Raw genomic sequence first — 21,379 nt, 5'->3', positions numbered from 1 at the left:
TATAAACAAATGTCTACTCGCAACAGATAAGGCTGCTAGGACAACTCTCAGACCTCTATTAGAGGGTGAGAAACACTCTCATACCAAGCCCGGGATGGACAGAACCTCTCATTGGTCCGTTTGTGCTTTCTACCCTTCACCTTTCTCGAAACTAACTCATACGGTTTTGGACTGTGAACCTGATGTGTCAGCTTTATGGAATTAACAAGAATTTGCATATTCATATCTAATATTATGCATTATTTATTGTATTATGAATGTCTTATTAATTATTATATTTATATCATTATTAATAATTTTACAGGTTAAAATCATAAATTCATCTTTTCTGTGGATAACTTATATAATCGTCCTTCTGTGGAACAATATGTATTGTCTGTATCACATGTATTCTTAACTCTCTGTGGTTTTAATGTGTATAATCAAGGGTCCGAAGTACATTCTGCTGAACTGATGTTCCTAGAACACAGGGTACAAACAGTTGCTAAAACAATTGAATTGCAGGGTCTCTAAAGTGATAAAAATAAATTTATAAAGAAAAGTGAAACGGCACGGCCGTTGTCTAGTGTCTATAATTGCACCTTTTATATTTAAACTACACCTATAGACTTCCTGTACTTTCTGGTTTTAGGGTATAAGAAGTGCTAACCCTGCACCCCTTGCAGATTGGAGACTTCACACTTTTTACTTCTTCTTTCTCTCCGGTCTCTATCTTTTACTCTGATACTGGGTGCACCTAGACAGACTAATATTTCTATCTGACTTACTTCTCTCAGATTTGACTAGCTATGAATTTGACTTACATCTTTAATTTGACTCTGATTTTATTTCTAATTTGATTAATTCGACTATATTTATTTAGACTTTATTTGATCAGATTGACAAATGGTTTGGTTATTGACAACTTGGAATTGGGAATTAATATGTTTATTTATTTTAATCAAAATTACATTAATAAAATTAACAGTCATTAATAATGTAAATTCTTGTTATGGCTGATATTCTTTTAATTGTGGCATTTATTTTCATTGTCGAAGATATATATATCTTTTGAAAACTTTAAATAAATTTGTAACCTTTTTAACCCCCACCCGTCTCATGTGGTCTGATGTGATTTTTTGCATCAACACCATAAAAAATGTCTTAGGACCTTCGGATGCAGCATCAGTGGCTGAAAGCAAACAGAAGCCCAAAAGGATCCAATCAAATCCATTAATAACTATGTTTATCCTTGAAATGTAAACTACAGCACATGAATATATACACAAAATATTGATTCTCAGTGACAGCTATTTGTAGTGCAACCTCTTACACAAATTCAGCTGATAACATACAAATGAATGCATCAATGATAGCTAATTTCTTTCTATGTTTGGACCTTATGTGTTCAGAATATTGCCAAAGGTATTCTAGTTGTGGTTTGGGTAGTAAGTAACACAGTGGTAAAACTTTAAAGAGTTAGTTTAACCAAAAATGAAAATTAGCCCATTATTTACTCATCCTCCAGGCGTCCTAGGTGTATATGACGTGTTTTAGACGAATCCAATCGGAGTTATATTAAAAATATCCAAGCTTTATCATGGCAGTAGGTGGGTGATTCTCTTCATCAGTCCAAAACAAGTCCAATAAAGTGCATCTATCCATAATGCAAAGTCTCTCACACAACTTCAAGGGGTGAATAAATGCTTCCTGTAGCGAATCGGTGTGTTTTTATATAAAAAATATCCATATTAAAAACGTAATAATTACTTTAATCAAGCTTGTGCTAACAGTCTACACGGACAACGTCCCAGGCGAAAGACATATTGCATCGGCAACAAAAGTGATGAACTTGGACACACAAGTGGAGAAATTAAAACAAATCAACAGTCCGTAAGAAAAAGTAAAGAAAAATGCTAGAGAATTTCAAAATAAGGTAAGAACTGTTTCTCCTTTGCTAAAGGAAACTTTGCTTCCTTTGGCCCTGTAAACAAACATTGGTTTTCACAAGACTCAGAGGCGCATGCGTAGCGTCATCCGCTCAGAACTGCTTCCATGTACAACTTTTAGCACAAGCTAGATTAAAGTGATTATTACGTTTTAAATATGGATATTTTTCTTACAAAAATGCATCGATTTGCTACAGGCGACCTTTATTCACCCCAACGACCCACGTGAGACACTTAGTATTATGGATGGATGCACTTTATTGGGCTTATTTTGGACTGATGAAGAGAAACACCGACCCACTGCCACAATAAAGCTTGGGTGAGCCAGAACAATTTTTTAAATAACGCCAAATGGATTCGTCCAAAAGAAGGAAGTCATATACATCTAGGATGCCTGGAGGATGAGTAAATAATGGGCTAGTTTTCATTTTTGGGTGAACTAACCCTTTAGTTAAGAGAGACATTAACAGACACACTAAGTACTACGTTTCTGGCCTGTCCAGTGAGACATTAACAGATACAACCATGTGCTAAGTCACAGAGTTGTAAAAACAAGGACAATGACAGATACAACCAAGCTCTGTGAAGCGGCAATAGATACAACCAGTGTTCTGAACCTTTACCCTGTGATAAAATAAATAGTCTTCATCCAGCAAGACAACAACAAATGCAGCATATCCTGAGGTTCCAAACCTTCACTTCAAGGTGTTTTCATCTGCGTGCTCCAGATTTTAGGACTCTCATGCTTCAGGAGATCAGCCCCCATAACGTTTTGTGTTCCAGGCTGTTGAGACGGATTCCTGCTCCTTTTACACTGCATTATTACCAGCACAACTATTGGAAGAAGTCACCGTTACCAGACTGCTCACTCAACCATGTGTAAATATCACTCAATTGAAAATAAAACCTTTCCCAGAGATCTTGTCATTGTTTGAATAGTATCATTATATGGTTTTCTCATTTACATTAGATGTTACACAGCTGATGTCAGTTAATCACAAGTAATTGTAATTTATTTTTGTTGATGCATAATAAGGTTTTCAATGTATCTCTGCCATAGCACTTGCATTTAATGCGTCTCATGCACTTTATTCCTTTACCATTAATGGTATTCATTTAATAGTTGTGTTTATTACTCTTGTTCATTTTTTTAATAAAATTGGATTTATTACACTTGTGTCTTCTTTGTATTTGTATAGTTACAAATAGAGTAGAGTGAAGTAAAAATGTTTAAAATAACCACAATTAATATAATCTTCAGCAGCAAGATGCTGAAAGCTTGTAGTTGTGCAGAACATCTCAGTTATCTATTATATTTATCTAATTATATTTTCAGAATGACATAATTTTTTATTCAAACTTGCATTTACGCTATGCCATAATTACCGTAATTCTGAGATAAAAACACATGACATGTTACTCAGAGCTTTCCGTGTCCTTGGATTCTGGGTTAGCACGTAAGTAGCGCCTAAATTAGCCTGTTGATGGTCAGGTGGTACAACTGTCACATGGTTCAAGTTGTAGCTCTCAGAACATTCCGACCTTACAAGTTGTCGTTATGAGTTCTGGAGCATGTGAAGGCTTTGTCATTGATAGTGTTTCCACAGAAACACATAATTCAGGTCAGAGTAGAATGTCACATGTTGTCATCTTGAAATTATGAAAAATGACCCTTCGCAAAAACCTGCCCACCTTAGTTATTGTTGCTATGTCTGACAAAAAATGCAACTCTCACACTACACATCACTTCAATGCACACAGTTTTGAAGTTAAAGTCCACCGAAGTTAAAGGATTAGTCCACTTCCAGAACTAAAATTACAGATACTTTACTCACCCCCTTGTCATTCAAGATGTTCATGTCTTTCTTTCTTCAGTCATAAAGAAATTGTGCTTCTTGAGGAAAACATTTCAGGAATGTTCTCCATATAGTGGACTTCTATCATCCTAAATAGCTGTTTTACCTTTTTTGTTAAGGGTGTTTGATCTTTGCATGTTCACTTCGCAAACACCGGGTCGGTACTTCTGCAACAATTTAGGATGATTTTGAAATTATTTTTGATGTTGAGATGGGAGTTTTTCAACATACCCTAACTGTCTTGAACCGGGAAAAAAAAAGAGTTCAGGAAGAGCTAGACGATTGTTTCGCTAGATAAGACCATTCTTCCTCGGCTGGGATCATTTACAACGCCATTTTGGATCATTTGAAGCTGCATTTAAACGGCTTAAACTCATTTAAACTCGTGAAAAAGTTTAAACTCGGGGCACCATAGTGTCACACGTGCTGGAGAGACAAGGAGAACACACAGGAGACAGGATATGAAACAAAACACTGATTTATTATAAACAAAACAAACAAAAGGCAGGGGGTAGAAAAACATCAAAACTAGAAAACAAAACCCGAGGAGCAGACAAACACCATGAGACGTTATCACTGGACAATGGGAGTGAAAGACTGAAGACTATTTATACACAGAAACAAGGGAGTGGCTACAAACCAGCAAACAAGGGGAAGTACAAATATGGGCAAGACTGAACAAAACTAATACTAACAAAAGGGGGGAAACAAGGACTAAACCATTAAGACTGGAAACACAGGGGGGAAAACACTAGGAAAACAAGACAGAACAGAACACATTCCTGACACACAGTAGTCCACTATGGAGAAAATTCCTGAAATGTTTTCCTCAAAAAACATAATTTCTTTATGACTAATGAAAGAAAGACATGAAAATCTTGGATGACAAGGGGGTGAGTAAAGTATCTGTAATTTTTTGTTCTGGAAGTGAATTAATCCTGATTAGTTATCCAATTACGACATGGCATGAACACAGCTCTAGTCTGTGGGGTAAAACACAAACACTTGGGGTAAATTGCCCCCAGGGGGCATCACATGTTGCTTGAATAAAAATATTTGGACTTATTATTTAAAAATGACCTCAGGTTAGCACCAACTATCTAGTTATGTAGTCAGTTAGCATCAATATTTGTCAAACAGTCTGATTTTCAGCATGGTTCGTTAACAAATATTTATATTCATGGACTGTTATTTTAGCTTTTCTTTTTACTTTTATACTAAAACTGCTTGTACTTTGATTTTGCTGTAAATGTATAAAGAAAATGGCTTTTTGAAGCAAATTTGGTACAAATGTATTTTTTGTTAAAATCTAATAATATAGCCTTGGAGGTTTTTCATACTTGGTTTATATTTTATGTTATTGTGACTGAAAATTGGGATATTGTAGACAATTTTTGTTTCACAGAAAAAGAAAAATTGCACAGTCAGAAAGCATTTTCCGCCACTTTACCCTATATATACCTTCACAAATCCTTCAGATTGGTCAGCTGGCAAACCCCCTTCAATTAACATAATATCTATTCAACAGTCTTCCCTGACAATTAGATGTTTAGGTGAAAGTCCTTAACTTGTGCTACATTTCTGCAAAACTTATTCCTTTTCACACAAGGTACACTCTTAAAAATAAAGGTGCTTCACAATGCCATAGAAGAAGAACCTTAGTCTAAACAGTTCTATAAAGAACCTTTAACATCTGAAGAACCTTTCTGTTTCACAAAAGGTTCTTTGTTGCAAAAGAAGGTTCTTCAGATTATAAAAAGGTAAGAATGAGAGGTTCTTTGTAGAACCAAAAATGGTTCTTCTATGCCTATGGCACCACTGTGATGAACCTTTTAAAGCATCTTTATTTTCACACAATTGCTTGCATAATATTATATGTTTAATATGATATTAAAACAGTTTAAACATGCTGCAAGATTTGAAAGCTGATACTTTTGAACGTTAGTGTCACATATACAGTGTCATATGTATGGGTTTGGTGTTATTTTCCAAAACATTTTTGGCAACACTCTCTCACAAATTCATTCTGAACTACTGAAACAAGGTAATAAACACACAGCAATATGTGACTGTGTCAAAGTAATGAAGCCATAACTATGGCCACGTGTTGAACGTGTGATTTAGGACCACTCACAGAACATTTTACCTTAAAACTGTCACAAACATGCAATAAGGTGTTGCAGAAACTTCACCACAAGCACTGAGCTTGGGTTGTCTAAAGCACTTGCCTGAAAGTTTCTAGTAAGTCCTTGATTAGCTGGTTCAGGTATGTTTAATTATGGTTGTAGGTAAACTCTGCAGGACATCTAGTGGCCCTCCAGGAACTGGCTTTCACACCTCTGCACTAGAGATACTGTGCTTCCATGGAATTCCTAAAATTATTTGTTCCCTATTTCCACTCAAGTTTATAACTTGCTCTCTATTAATGCAGATTGTCTGTCGTTCTTACCATCTTGAGTAATTATAAAGTGTGGAGCAAGATTTTGATTTACAAACTCTAATGTTGTTATATCAGTATTTCTCTGTAATGCTTGGCTTACGAGTGTACTATTTTTGTTTATGTTAGTTTTTACTACATTACTGTTCATATCAATGTGTTTGTTGTGCTGTTGAAGCCTCAGAAGCTGTAATTTAGATATTGTAATGGGTATGTTGTTATCGCACTGTACTTTGTAAGCAGTAGACCAATCACAACAGAATGGGCCATGTGACCAATCAGAGGAGAGTGGGTTCTCAAAAAGGAATGATTTATAGAGGCCGAATGCTTGAAGAAACTATTCTAGTGGTTTGAAGAACCATTTATAAAGGGGAAAGATCCAAATCTCTAATCTGAGCCTGAAAATAGTTACACTTAAATGCCATTGACCCTTTATCTTCTGTATTTATGTCATCTTCATGTTTATTAGCAGCAATGACACAAAAAATGTTAGTTAGAATAGCCTCATGATGGTCAGTGCTGGCATATTTAATACAGTAGCCTGTGCTGTTTAGTAGTGTTGTTTTAGCCTTTAAACATTTAATCAGATAATCAGATAACATGATGATCGTTGCTTTTGTCTTACTGAATGTGGAATGCTGCCAGCAATAATCAGATTTTACAGTGCTGAGATACACAAAATGTTTTAAAGGGGTCATTGGATGCAAACAATGATAAAAATCCAACCAGTATTATTTGTTTAATCTTTAAAAGTAATATCCCCTTTTTAAAATCAGGTCATTCTCAGCTTCTTGTCGGTGTGACGGCACACCAACAGAGGCTGCTCCCACGATAGTTGATTGACATGAGCACCTTACCTTAGACCCGCCTTCACAGAGTCTGACTCCATTTTGTGACTCAAGAGCAGGGGAAGACAAGAATGTCTCCAATTGAGGTGTTCTGTTGTTGGATGTAATAATGAACAAAGCAGTCATCATTTACTCCCGACATCTGAGCCACTGAAGATGCAGAGGATAATGTTACTTTCCTTTTTTGAAAGGAAAGCGCCGATCCCAATCTACATATGCATCTATCAGTCCCTCCAGAAAAACGCGGCGTTTTTTTGTGATTGTTGCGGGCAAAAATCCTTGATTATGCGGCACGTTTTCTTAAAAAATGCGATTGAATATGCGGGATATTTATGCAATTTTATGCGATGAAATTGCGGGAACTTGCAAAAACTGCGGGAACTTGCAAAAACTGCGGTTTGGTGAAAAAGAGAGAAAAAAGTGATTCCCCCAACACACTTATTGCCAGATGTAGCACCGTAAGGGGTGAATTTCGTTATTCTGGACTCAATTATAATTATAACATCGACTACTCCACCCTGAGAATCTCTCCCAGGGAAATAATGGTCAAAGACACCCAGGTCTGTTCCCACAAGAATAGAGCAGAGACGTGAATATAGAAAAAAAGATACAATATTTTATTATTACTGGGATAAAAGCTAAACACACAGACACAATTTAGGACACAAGGGGTTAATATGGCTTCCAAATCAAAACAAAAAAATTAACAAATTAGACAAATCAAAAGTAACACATCAGATGGCAAGGAGAAATAACCAACCTACCCCAATTCCACTTCACTACGCACTTCAAACGTACACTAATGTACTCATTTCACCACAAAAACACGTGTATTCAGATGACACGTGTAAAAATCAGAAGAACAAAATCACTCAGTGAACAAGGGTACCCATTAACATGGACCTAGAGTGGTCAGCACTCCTTAGCCCGTCCAACAAAATTAACAAAATCAACATCAAATTGACACAAATCAATAAACACACACACACACACACACACACACACACACACACACACACACACACACACACACACACAAAATAATACAATCAAATAGTCATAAGTCAAAATCAACTAAACACGAAAAAAAATAAATAAATAAATCAAATGACCATAAATCAAATCAAATCAATAAACACAAAAAAAAGAAAAATTGATCAACAAAAATAGAAAAGCAACAAAATAACAGATGCAATCACATTACACCTGGTCCATCAACAATATACACACAACAAAATTTACTCCATAAAATCACGCAAACTCACAACCCTTAGTACCGATTTCTCACGCTCACACACTCGTACATATACACACTCGCACACGCTTCCAACAATAAACAAACAGACAACATTCAAACCACTCACATCAACTTATAATTTCATCCACACAACAATCTAATGGTACCATACGAACCCCACAAACACAGTCCTCCAGTTGAAACAGTGCGGGGATGGCCAAACGGCCACACGGATTAATATTCGGGTCTCACAATCTCTCGATGTCCAGTTCACTTGATGTGGACTGGTCAGGCAGGCGAAAATGAAGTGAGGCAAGACAGAACGTCGCGGCAACGCGAGACCACAATAGTATACTCGAAAGAACGAAGACAAAGACCCAAACGGAAATGGGATTATGAAATCATGCAAGCCCGCATATTTTGCGCGCGGAAATCTGCAATTTATGCGGCGAAAGTGCGGCGTATTTGAAAAAATGCGTCCCCCGCATAAATATGCGGACTTTGGCTGATTATGCATGGAATCATGCGATCGCATAATCGCGTTTTTCTGGAGGGACTGATCTATGTTCCTGCGAATCATTCGTGACACAGCTCCACCCACAGCAGAAGTGAGTATAAGGGTTTTTTATGCATCTTTACAAATTACCTTTATTAATAATGTGCTAGTTAGCAAGTTTCGAAGCTAAACACAGCTAAAGTAAACATTACGGCTCATCATCCCACGGCAGAGAGGGGCGGGGCGAGCAGAGCTCATTAGCATTTAAAGGAACATGCAACAGAATAGCTAGCTCTAAAAAGAGCTAGCTACACAGACAACACAGACAACTTCGGGTTCAGACAGTTTCATTTCGCTCCCCACGAATTTAAAACACAAATAAATGCACATCCTTTTGCACTATGCATCGAAAACATATATATGAACACACTGTTGAACCACTAATAAATGTTAAGGCTTATTATGCCGCGTTTATATAAGCCTTTTGATGGGTTGCATCAAGGAAAAACCGCTTACACTTACTTTATGAATGAATCGCGTGTGCCGAACTCATACGCTCTCTTTCATCCATGAACGTTCCTCTCAGTTAATGTATGCAATCTCATAGTCTGAAGCGCCTGCCACAGCAAATCAGCACACGCTGTCATGAATAATTAAGCGAATCGACTTCTCATAGGATAAGAACACGCAGCGTCATGAATATTAATGAGACATCGACGCATCATCGATGTACTATAGTCCATCGCCGCGTCACAAACGGTGACGACAGCACAATGTAGATTTTAAACCCGGAAGATGAAAATAGCGCAAAAAAGCTCAAAATTAACCAGTTATCTCTAACAATTAATATTAACAGATGCCAACGTTGCTTTCTATGATGTGCAACACAAACACTTCTGCTAAAATCTCTGAAAAAGTTGTCTGGGGTTTCGTAACCCTTTAAGGCAAGGCAAGGCAAGGCAAGGCAAGGCAAGTTTATTTATATAGCACATTTCATACACAATGGTAATTCAAAGTGCTGTACATAAAAAGGAATTAAAATCACAATAGCATAAAAATTTTAAATAATAATCACAACAATAAAAACAAAATTAAGAACATTTAAGATGATTTAAAAAAAAAGAAAAAAAAAAAAAAAGAAAATGATTTCAAATTAATTAATACAGTAAAATGATTATACATAAAATAATGCAAACTGTTCGGACATAGCACAGTGCTCATTCAATAAATGCACAACTGAACAGGTGAGTTTTGAGTCTGCATTTAAATGTGGCTAATGTATTAGCACATCTGATCTCTTCTGGAAGCTGATTCCAACTGCGGGCGGCATAATAGCTAAAAGCGGATTCCCCTTGTTTTGTGTGAACCCTTGATATTACTAACTGACTCGATCCTAGTGATCTGAGTTGTCTGTTAGGTTTATATTCAGTGAGCATATCTGCAATGTATGTAGGTCCTAGGCCACTTTAAACATTCACTGATCCAGTAAAATCCAGTAAAATCTGGGCCAGGTTGAATCTAGTAATCAAGCATCACAGGGGCATGTGATGTGTGTACTGTATATTTCAATTATCATGTAATCAAAAAAAAAAAAAAACTTTTTGCTTATCTTCAATGATAGTTACATGATATGACACTGATTGTCCAAATCCCTACATTTTAAGTTTTGCAGTAAGCAGTAATGTAGTATTTGGAAGGTATGGCAGAAAATGTAATGTGGGATTTTTAACCATTTAGAACTTTGGACCTAAAGGAAGCAATTATGCAATTTACATTTCCACAATAAAACATTTATTATAAAGTTTTTATGAGATTTTCTGTAGCTTCTTAGGGTGTGTCTGAATATATGACTTCCCAACTGTATATAAAGACATTCTGTGCCCGTTTCAATGCATAGAAAAGTTTCTTGACTCAGCGACAAACAAGGCAAAGGTACGTATGTTTAAATTTTGCCTAATTTTTGAGAAACTTGTTGTATAAATGAATCCTGTACTTAAATTTAACATGAAGTAAATATGACTTTAAACTACAATTTTGCCTTTTTGATAAAAAAAAAAAAAGTTTTAGCATAAATATTCATGATTCCTCACATTTCTTTACTTCTAGATCATGGCATATACATCTCAACCGGCTGCATTTGCACCCAATAACTTTCAGACGGAGTTAACGAACTGCTGTGATGACATGAGTATATGTGAGTGATTCCAATGCCACTAAACAAATACATTGTTACTACATTGTAATATATAAAGTCTAAGTGACTTTACCATGATGGTAAAGTGAATTTAACACCAGTTATATATTTCTTAGGTTGTTTGGGCTTCATCTGTCCCCCTATCTTGGGCTGTATGATTGCCAGCGACATGAATGAGTGCTGCTTATGCGGTTCAGCCTGGCCAATGCGAAGTGTATACAGAACTAAATACAACATACCAGTTAGTATCTATCTCTAGCTATCTGTATTTTCCTAATTGCTTATATTGTTATTGTTTAAATGTGCTGCCAAGTATTTATGCTAGACTAAAATATACATTTCAATTGAAACTTGCATGTTATGCATTTAAATATATTTGTAATGAAGTTATATATAGTATATTTAAAATATATTAACTTTAAGGCGAGACACTGTGAGCAGGGTAAAAAAATAACTAATAGTTATCACCTTACTTACCCAGTTGATTGATCACATTGATAATTGCAAACATTTTTTGTATTACAAGTTTTCTAAAATGTTAAGTTAAAATATGCAAATGAGGCATTATTTAATGAAATATGCACTAATTTGCATGCATTAATAGTACAAAAATCTAAAGACTGGATAAAGTCAGTCTCAAAATTCTTGTTTAATTTTTTTGACATATTAGAGTCAAAAGTTTTAACAGAGGGCATTTTGGGTACCTCATTTTGTCACTCCATAATTCAGAAAAAAACTTAGAACAGATGGGAAACACTATATTTTTTTACATTTTTTTGAAGAAAAAAAATTATAAAATCAAGCAAATGATATATGAACAAATCCCTCTTTAAAAACCTTCAGGATATAGACAGGAATAAACATGTAAAGTTTGGTGTGTGTAAGTGCTACTGAAGTGGATATTTATGGCTCAGTGTAGGAGAAAAAACTCATTTTGAGAAAACGGCCTTTAAAAATATGTATTGTAATTGAAATCTATTGACACAAATTGATAAAGTGCTACAAGAACTTAACAGTGTCTTTTGTATGTTTTTTTTCCGCTAGTCTAAAAAAACACTTTATGAAAAGCCAAAAAGCCCAAAATCTCAAATTTGATAGGTGCATGAAAAAAAATGCATTTTTGCCTGCAGGATCTTCCTTTAAATGTTACTGATGTAATCAAGTACAAGTACTTGAATTTATGTTTTTGAAAATTGAAGTATTTTAGTCAACAAATCAAAATAAAGCATGACAAAAACTATTAAAATAATGATTTATGATCATTAAAGTAACACCATTAATTGAGTATTATTATATAGTGCACATAAAAGAGTACTTAAGCTGTTAACATGAAAATGTCTCTCTAAGGACACTTAAGTGGTATTTTATTTCATTAATATCATATTACATGCAACTTTTTTACATAAACTATGATTTGAAGTGTACATTTAGTACAATTAACACACTTTTTATTATTTATTTGATTAATTTATTTATCTATCTACCCAAAATTAATATATGTATGTTTTGTCTTTTCTCTCCAGGGATCCATGCTTGATGACTATTGTGTCAGTATGTTCTGCGGCCCTTGTGCAACCTGCCAGTTGAGGAGAGACATTAAAATTAGGAAAAGTACTGGACAATTCTGAGCAAACTTTGTCTTACAAGGAGCATAAGCCCTGAACATTGTTGTTTTCTATATTTTTTAAAGGCAACTGGGAAAATGCTATCTTGCAGTCAATCTACAGTACGCTATTATCTAGTCCTTAATTTCTGTCTTTTTTTTTAAGTTAGAATTACTGCAATGTAAATTCTTAGTTAAGTTACGTTCACATTAATTTTCTTGGTAGTCACTACCAAGAGCTTCACCTTGTAAATATGTAGTAGTTTGACCTTATTGTATATTTGTAAATGCCCCAGTAAAGTTACTCAAGAAATTTCACAAATCCTTTCAATGTAACACATTAAACACAGAATAAAAAGAAAAGTTTAGCCTCTTGTCTTTTTAAAGAGATATGATGTTTCTCCATGTGAGGAAAACATTAGTGTTAGGTATTGAGCATGTTGTTGTAATGCCTGTTTTTAGTTTTTGGGTTTGGTTCATGTTCATTGTGTTAATGTCTCTTATTTTGTAGTTTAGCCATGGTTATGTTTCCTGGTTTGTCATGTGATTCCCTTGCCCTCATGTATGTCATGTGCCTCATGTGTGCTCCCTTAAATGTATTCGACTTGAAGCGGCATTGCACAGACTGATTAGTGTATGGCATCAAAGTACTGCGAGAGCATTTCGAAAGCATAAGGAGCCGTCTGCTCTTTATAGCTCTCACAGTACTTTTTATTCATAAAGCGATTGGTCTGCACAGCGTCGCTTTAAGTCGAATACACATAATGTGTCATTCTGTAATGGGTTGTTTTAGTCATGTGTCTTGTTTCCATGTTACTTTGTTTTTTTGTCTAGCCTTTGTTTCTCTATATCTGCTATTTGGTGAGTCTTTGTTCCATGTTTAAGCCAAGTCTTTGTTTATTGTGGATTTGCTCACTTTTAATATAATATAACTGCACTTGGGTTCCTTCGAGTTGCCATCAGTGTAGGTGAGTGCAGCATTACAGTTGTAGGTGTGGTAACTGCTGTAAAAATTAGGGCCTCAACTAAAGATTTTTCTGGTCGTTCAGTAGTCATTGATTTTAAGAATTAATCGTCTCATCGCACGTTTATTAATAAACTCTTTAAATCATAAAGATGAGGCTTTGATTGCCTATAAAGCCTAAGAAGCGCTCAAGTGTGTAGGTAAGGAGCCTGCATTAATGTTTTAATAATTTAGCGTCAGGCTGCTTTCATCCTTAAAATGTCAAAGACAGTGGTTCATAAGAACAAAGTCAAGCTGCAGACATTCGGGACAACAAAGCTAGAGAACAGTAAAGAGTGAATACTACTCTCCACTGACAGTGATGACCCTCAACTCATTTGATTGAGTTTGCTGGCCACACAAGTCTCAAATGCAACATCTGGTCACTAATGAACTAATATTGAAAGTATGGAATATTTAAAAAAATCTTATATCTTAATTTATACATAATTAATATTTGTGGTCAGTTTTTAATTACAAATACAGCCTAAATGTAATGACCACTTGAAATTGGAGTCAGATTAAACACAGAGCTAGACTAAAATTAAAAAAAAAAATGGTGCAGTACATTTCTCTCTAACCTTTTATAACCTGATTGTGGAAACATATAGAGTTCTAGAGAAAACAATTGCTTACTGTTACCTAAATCTGTGTTGATTAATGCAGATTGCCTTACATTCTTACTACCTTGAGTAATGATAAAGTGTGGAGTAAGATTTTGGCTTACAAACTGTAATGTTATGACATCAATATTGGTAGTGCTTGGCCAACTTACAGTGACATGCAATTTTTAATAAAATAAGAGAGAGATCATACAAAATACATGTAATTTTTTTATTTAGTACTGTCCTGAGTAAGATATTTTACATAAAAGATGTTTACATATAGCCCACAAGACAAAAAAAACTGAAATTATTAAAATAACCCCCTCAAATGTTAGGGAATTCTTTGGTTCTTTATACTGTGTGTGGATACCTGGATGTTCTATGATGGTTTTTTTTTTTTTTTTTTTTTTTTGTTGTTGTTTTATGATAGTTGTTCATGAGTCCCTTGTTTGTTCTGAACAGTTAAACTGAGCACTGTTTTTCAGAAAAATCCTCCATGTCCTGCAGATTCTTCAGTTTTACAGCATCTTTTGCATATTTGAACTCTTTCCAGCAGTGACTAAGATTTTGAGATCCATCTTTTCAAATCGAGGACAACTGAGGGACTCAAACACAACTATTAAAAAATGTTCAAACATACATTGATGCTCTAGAAGGAAACACAATGCATTAAGAGCCAGGATAAAAACTTTTGAACAGGATGAAAATGGCCAAATTTTTCTTATTTTGTTGAAATATATATATATATATTCCATTTAGTACTGCCCTTCCCAGAAGACAAATTAAGCACAATTTACCTTGATCTTCAAACTGAGTCCCTCAGATGTCCTCAGTGTGAAAAGATGGATCTCAAAATCACTGCTGCAAAGGGTTCAAATATGCAAAAGATGCTGTAAAACTGAAGAATCTGCAGGACCTGGAGGGTTTTTCAGTTTAACTGTTCAGAACAAACAAGGGACCATCACAACCGTTACAAAATAAAAAAAACAAAAAAACAGTTGTAGATCATCAAGGTATCCACACACAGCATTAAGAACCAAGGGTGCCCAAACTCTTGACATTATTTCATTAATTTCAGCTTTTTTTTTCGGCTTGTGGACTATATAAACGTCTTTTATGTAAAATATCTTACTCAGGACAGTACTAAATAAAAAACAACATGCATTTTGTGTGATCTCTCTGATTTTGTTAAAATTACTAACATTTTCACAGATTCTATAAGGGGTTCCCAAACCTTCCCATGCCACTGTGTGTGCTGTTATTGTTTGGGTAAGTGTTTACTACTCAGCTGTCATTACTGTTGGCTGTGGAAGCCTCTGGAGCTGTAATATAGAAATCGCAACGGGCATTTTGTTTCCGGCACATTCTGTAAAACCTTTTATTCTCTGTATTTATGTCAGGCTTGTGCACAATTCAGAATTGAATTGAGAATGACTTCTAAATTCCAATTCAATTCTTGAATTTGAATTGAATTTGAATTGATGTCAATAACAGGATCTAGAATTACAATTCGAATTTGAATTAAAGGAAGCAGAATTGCAATTCAAAACCTATATTAAAACATATGTTTATATAGGTTATTTCCGTGTGGGTATAAAAAAGAAAAAATACTGTAATTTGTCTTTAATGATATAGTGTCACAATCCAGGCGGGGTTGAGGAGTGGAGAATGATGAGGAGAACCGGAGTAAATAAACGAATAAAGATTTATTAAAACAAAACACTGAAACTAATACAAATAAACAAAAACCGGGAGCATAACATGAGCACATGAAAACAAGCAAACAGAGGTAACAGAATCATTGACGGACAAATGGGGAGTGCACACACAGACTCTTAAATATACTGAAACGGGGGCGTGGTCACAAACAAGATAACAAGATAACAAGGGGGAATTGCAAATATGGGCAAGAACAAACCAAAAGGACTAAACCAAAAGGGGGAGAACAAGGACTAAACCAAATGACTATGAAACATAGGGGGGAAAACACTAGGAAAACATGACAGAACACAGACATGATACTGACATATAGGACCTAAAATAACAGTCAAGTTGTTAGTTTACAGATATTGTTAGTAATATTACTAAGTTTTGAATATAATTTGAAATAACAGAAAACTACTGTAAAAAAGTTAGAGTTATTTTCTGTAAAATTAGGGTTTTTTTTAACAGTGCAGTTGCCAAAGTGAGATATGAGCTAAAATGACCAGATCCTGCCATGAGCTAAATAGGAGACACATCTTGTATGTACATATAGGGCTTATATGTGGATATAAAGAAGCAATACAGGAGACCTATATGGCCTGTATATGCACACATATATATATATATATATATATATATACATATACATTATCATATAGGTGCATATATACTGCATATAGGTTTCATATATGCGCATATATCCTCATATAGGTTCTTTCCATGTGGGTGATCATTATCTATGTTGGAACAAAATGTATGCAGGGTTGAGGAGTGACTAGTTATGTGTAATGAAATTATGCTATTAAATTACAAAATTAATGTAATTCTTTCTGTTGTATGACTGTGTGGAATATCTTTGAATTGCCATGAATTTAATTCCACTTCCTTCATTCCAACTCCAATTCAAATTCAACTTCCTGTGGGGCGGAGTCAATTCAATTCAAATTCCAACTCATGAATTGAATAGCGGCCAATTTTGAAATTCTGAATTATGCACAAGCTTGATTTATGTTATCTTCATTACCGCTCTCATCTGTTTCTGTGTGGGCTGCATGTGGAAAAGTGTGAATTTAAATAGATTTATTATATGTTTATTAGCAATGACATTGAAAATGTCAGCTAGAATAGCCTAGCCTCATGATGAATATTTCATACAGTACTACACAGTTTAGTAGTGCCATTCTAGCCTATAAAGATTTTCACGAATAATGTCATGATGATCATTGCTTTTGTCTTACCGAATTTGGAATGCTGCCAGCAATAATCAGATTTTACAGTGAAGAAAATGTTTGAAAAAATATAGTTTACTAATATTTTCTTAAATATTTTACTCAATTAGTATTAAATATTTTTTTTAAATACATATATATACATATTAACATTAGACAGAAAAAAATACTAAAGATGTGTTGTAATTGTTTTATTGTGAGCTAAATTGTCTGTAAGTCAGTAAAGCTATAAACGTTTGCTGACCCAGTAATCAGGTGTCACTGGGGTGTGTTTGACTGTGACGTGTATTCTGTATGTTTCCATTATCATTTATTCCATTAACACTTTTTTCCTTATTGCTTATCTTCAATGATAATTACACACAATTATAAACACTGATTGTCCAAAACACTATTTTTAAGTTTTGCAATAAGCATTAAATGCAATATATCTTTGCTTACAATCAGGAACTTAAATCAATAGTTCTATATTTTCCAAATGTTTTTTTATTTGTTGTTATTCGCAGTGCTTTATGACATTGTAGTTCCATGATCATTCCTTCATTAAAGGAGTAGTTCACTTTCAGAACAAAAATGTACAGATAATGTACTCACCCCCTTGTCATCCAAGATGTTCATGTCTTTCTTTCTTCAGTCATGAAGAAATGGTGTTTTTTGAGGAAAACATCTCAGGATTTCTCGCTATATAATTGACTTCTATGGTGCCCCCGAGTTTGAACTTCTAAAATGCAGCTTCGAAGGAAGGAAAAAGGGTCTTATCTAGAGAAATGATTGGTTATTTTCTAAAAGCATTTACAACTTATATACTTTTTAATCTCAAACGAGCATTTGAGGTTACAAAATATATAAATTGTAAATGTTTTTTAGAAAAAACCCGTCGTTTTGCTAGATAAGACCCTTCTTTCCTCGGCTGTGATCGTTTAGAGCCATTTAAACTGCATTTTGGAAGTTCAAACTCAGGGGCACCATAGACGTCCATTATATGGGGAGAAATCCTGAAATGTTTCCTCAAAAAACATAAATTCCTTACGACTGGAGAAAAAAAGACATGAACATCTTGGATGGCAAGGGGGTGAGTACATTATCTGTACATTTTTGTTCTGAAAGTGAACAACTCCTTTAAAGACCTTTTTTAACATTTTGCTCATTTTGCTTCAGGTATAATGTAATGTAATTTAATTTACCCCAATGAGCTGGAATGGTTAATGTCTTAGAATTCTTAAAAAGTCAGTACAAAAGTTTAGAGTCAATAAGTTATATAAATATAATTGAATAGAAAACAGTTATTTTACATTATAACAATATTTTACACAATGTTTAACTATTATGATATGTTGTAACATTGTTCTCGTAAAAGCAAAGTCATCAATGGAAGGTGTGACAGGAAAATGTAACGTGTGCCTTTTATCTATTTAGAACTTTGGACCTAAATGAAGCACAATATACATTTTCACAATACAGCTGTCTGTATAAGGTTTTTTATGACATTTACTGTTTGCAGGGTGTGTCTATGAGACTTCCCAACTGTATTTAAAGACATTCTGTGCCAGTTTCAGACTATAGAAGAGTTTTCTGACTTAACAAAAAAGAAGGCAAAGGTATGCACACTTAAATATACCTAAAATATTTTTGGAGAACTTGTTGTATGAATTAATCCTCTACATTTGGCAGTTTTGAAAATAGTGTGTCAGTATAAATATTCCTGATCCCTCACATTTCTTTGCTTCTAGATCATGGCGTTCACATCTCAGCCTGCTGCAGTTGCACCCACAGAGTTTCACACAGGATTAATGAGCTGCTGTGAAGACACAAGCGTATGTAAGTAATTCCAATCGCACTAAACAAATATATTGTTACTACAAGTCTAAGTAGTCATAATGTGACTCTAACAAGGGTCATATATTTTTATCAGGTTGTTATGGCTATTTCTGTCTCCCTTGTTTGGGCTGTTCCATTGCCAGCGACATGAATGAGTGCTGCTGCTGTGGATTAGGCATGCCGATCCGAAGTGTATACCGAACTAAATACAACATAAAAGTAAGTATCAAAATATAAATCTATCTATATAGTTGTCAGTGTTGTGGAAAGTTACTTTTAAAAGTAATGCATTACAATATTGAGTTACTCCCTATAAAAAATAACTAATTACATTACATTATAAAAAGTTCTATTTTTGGCAAATGTAAAAGCCTTTTCACACCAAAAGCCTCAGGCTTAGAGAAAATGTCAGTACAGTAGACCGCAGAATAAAAAATGTCAAAAAAGGTAAACAAATGTTAGATTATCATGAGTAGTTTTTGCATATTAGTATGGCTGAATTGGATCATCGAAGGTCGTTAGCAAAGACATCAGTTAATAATATGTGATTAAATACATAATGGATATTTGTATTTATCTTAATTATTGCAAGTTTGTGTTGAACTTTTTATTAATTTTAAGAAATACTGAAATCTGTTTTTTGTGACTGAGATTATTGTTTTTGCGTGTTCACTTTTATTTTAGAATTAAAGTAACATCTTACTCACAATTCTTCTTAAATGGGGAAAGGAGAGCTTTTAATCAATAAATGGGGAAAAAAGTAACTGGTGTTACTTATTTAAAAAAGTAACTCAGAAATTTTCTTGTCAATTAAAAAGTAATGCGTTACTTTACTAGTTACTTGGAAAAAAGTAATATTACGTAACTTGCGTTAATTGTAATGCGTTGCCCCCAACACTGATAGTTGTGTGTTTTCACAATTACCTCTATTGTCTTTAAAATATGGTTTAAGTACGCTGCCAAACGTACTCACAAGAATTTATGCTAAACTAAAATTCATTTCAATTAAAACTTAGTTGCAATATAGTATATTTATAATATATTGATATTAAAATGTTACATCAAGTAGAAGTACGTTTCATGTGCTTTAGTATGTACATCAATATAAAGCATGATGAAAGAATATTATACAATGATTTATAATGTACATTAAAGTAAAACCATTCATTTAACATTCTTACATTTTGCACCTAAAAGTGTACTTAAGTTCATGAAAGTATCTCTCTAAGTACACCTAAGTGGTCTATTATTTTATTAATATTACATAATCTGCATTTACAATTAACACACTTTTTGTTTTTTTACTTTATCTATTTATCTATCTGTGTAACACAAATTAATATATGTATAATTCTTTATTTCTCTCCAGGGATCCATGTTTAATGACTGGTGTGTTGGTTACTGCTGCATGTCTTGTGCAGCCTGCCAAATGAAGAGAGACATTGACATGAGGAAGCGGACTGGACAATTCTGAGCAAACTTTGTCTTACAAGGAACAAAAGCTGTGAACATAGTTGTTCTTTGTTTATTAAAGCCAGCAGGGGAAAATGCTATCCTGCAGTCAACCTATAGTACACTATCATATATCTAGTTCTTAATTTTCGCCCTTTGAAACTAAATGTAATTGCAAATACTTTACACTAATTAATGTATGGCTTCATGAAAGAGTGTCAGAGTGATAACAGTTTTTTGTACCACAGCCATCATGTTACTCCAAATGGTCATTGCTCAATGTTGTATAGGTCCAGTAGTGTAGATATCACAGATTATTTTACTATATTATGCCAATTTGGTTGTGTTGTGGGACTTTGTGTGTATATAAGTCAAGAGTCAGTCTTTAGGAATGTATAGTTGCAATTTGTATGATTTGCAATAACATGTTCTTTTAATAGAGTTACATTTACTGTAATGTATATTCTTAACCCATTTACATCTATGTTAATTTTATTGGTAGTCACTAAATTAAGAAATAGCTTCACATTGTAAATATGTAGGAGTTTGATGTTATTGTAGATCTGTAAATGCCTTAGTAAAGTTACTCAAGGTCATAAATCCTTCCAATTAAACAAATTAACAACAGAAATAAAGAAAAGTATCCAAAGCCAAATTAAACTCTGCAGCTTGTGCAATACATTCAGGTCTTGAGACACATAACGATCAGTCTGTGCAAGAAACTGAACAGTATTTATATTATTATTTATCTCTGATCCACTGGAATGTTCACCTGTATAGAGCGTGTTCACAACAGCCAGCATGCAACGAGTCAACATGCTCTGGCAATGTAGTCAGTGAAAAGTCAACACTCCCAGATGAGTTTGCACAAGGAAACGTAATCTTTTAGTTTTTAATCGGTTGGCAGAATCAGAATAAGCACAAGTAATTACCATTTTGAGAGGCCAATATGCACTATGTAAACAATAA

The 21,379-nt window shown here is 34.3% G+C and overlaps 2 protein-coding genes across 2 annotated transcripts; both read left to right on the top strand.

Moving 5' to 3' along the window:
* Positions 1–10,678: 10,678 nt before the first annotated feature.
* LOC141299443 (placenta-specific gene 8 protein-like) lies at positions 10,679–12,924 on the top strand. Its single transcript, XM_073829803.1, has 4 exons — positions 10,679–10,734; positions 10,909–10,996; positions 11,113–11,237; positions 12,520–12,924. Exons 2-4 carry the CDS (start codon positions 10,912–10,914, stop codon positions 12,622–12,624), a joined length of 315 nt encoding a protein of 104 aa, XP_073685904.1. The 5' UTR covers positions 10,679–10,734; positions 10,909–10,911; the 3' UTR covers positions 12,625–12,924.
* A 5,949-nt stretch (positions 12,925–18,873) lies between these two features.
* On the top strand, positions 18,874–21,055 carry LOC141299852 (placenta-specific gene 8 protein-like). Its single transcript, XM_073830220.1, has 3 exons — positions 18,874–18,958; positions 19,053–19,177; positions 20,328–21,055. The coding sequence occupies exons 1-3, from the start codon at positions 18,874–18,876 to the stop codon at positions 20,430–20,432; spliced, it is 315 nt and encodes a 104-aa protein (XP_073686321.1). The 3' UTR covers positions 20,433–21,055.
* Positions 21,056–21,379: the final 324 nt, after the last annotated feature.

This window comes from Garra rufa, chromosome 23 (assembly GCF_049309525.1).
Source record: "Garra rufa chromosome 23, GarRuf1.0, whole genome shotgun sequence".
Classification (NCBI taxonomy): Eukaryota; Metazoa; Chordata; class Actinopteri; order Cypriniformes; family Cyprinidae; genus Garra; species Garra rufa.
The sequence above is the reverse complement of the archived record's forward strand: the minus strand, read 5'-3'. Positions and strand labels throughout refer to the sequence as shown.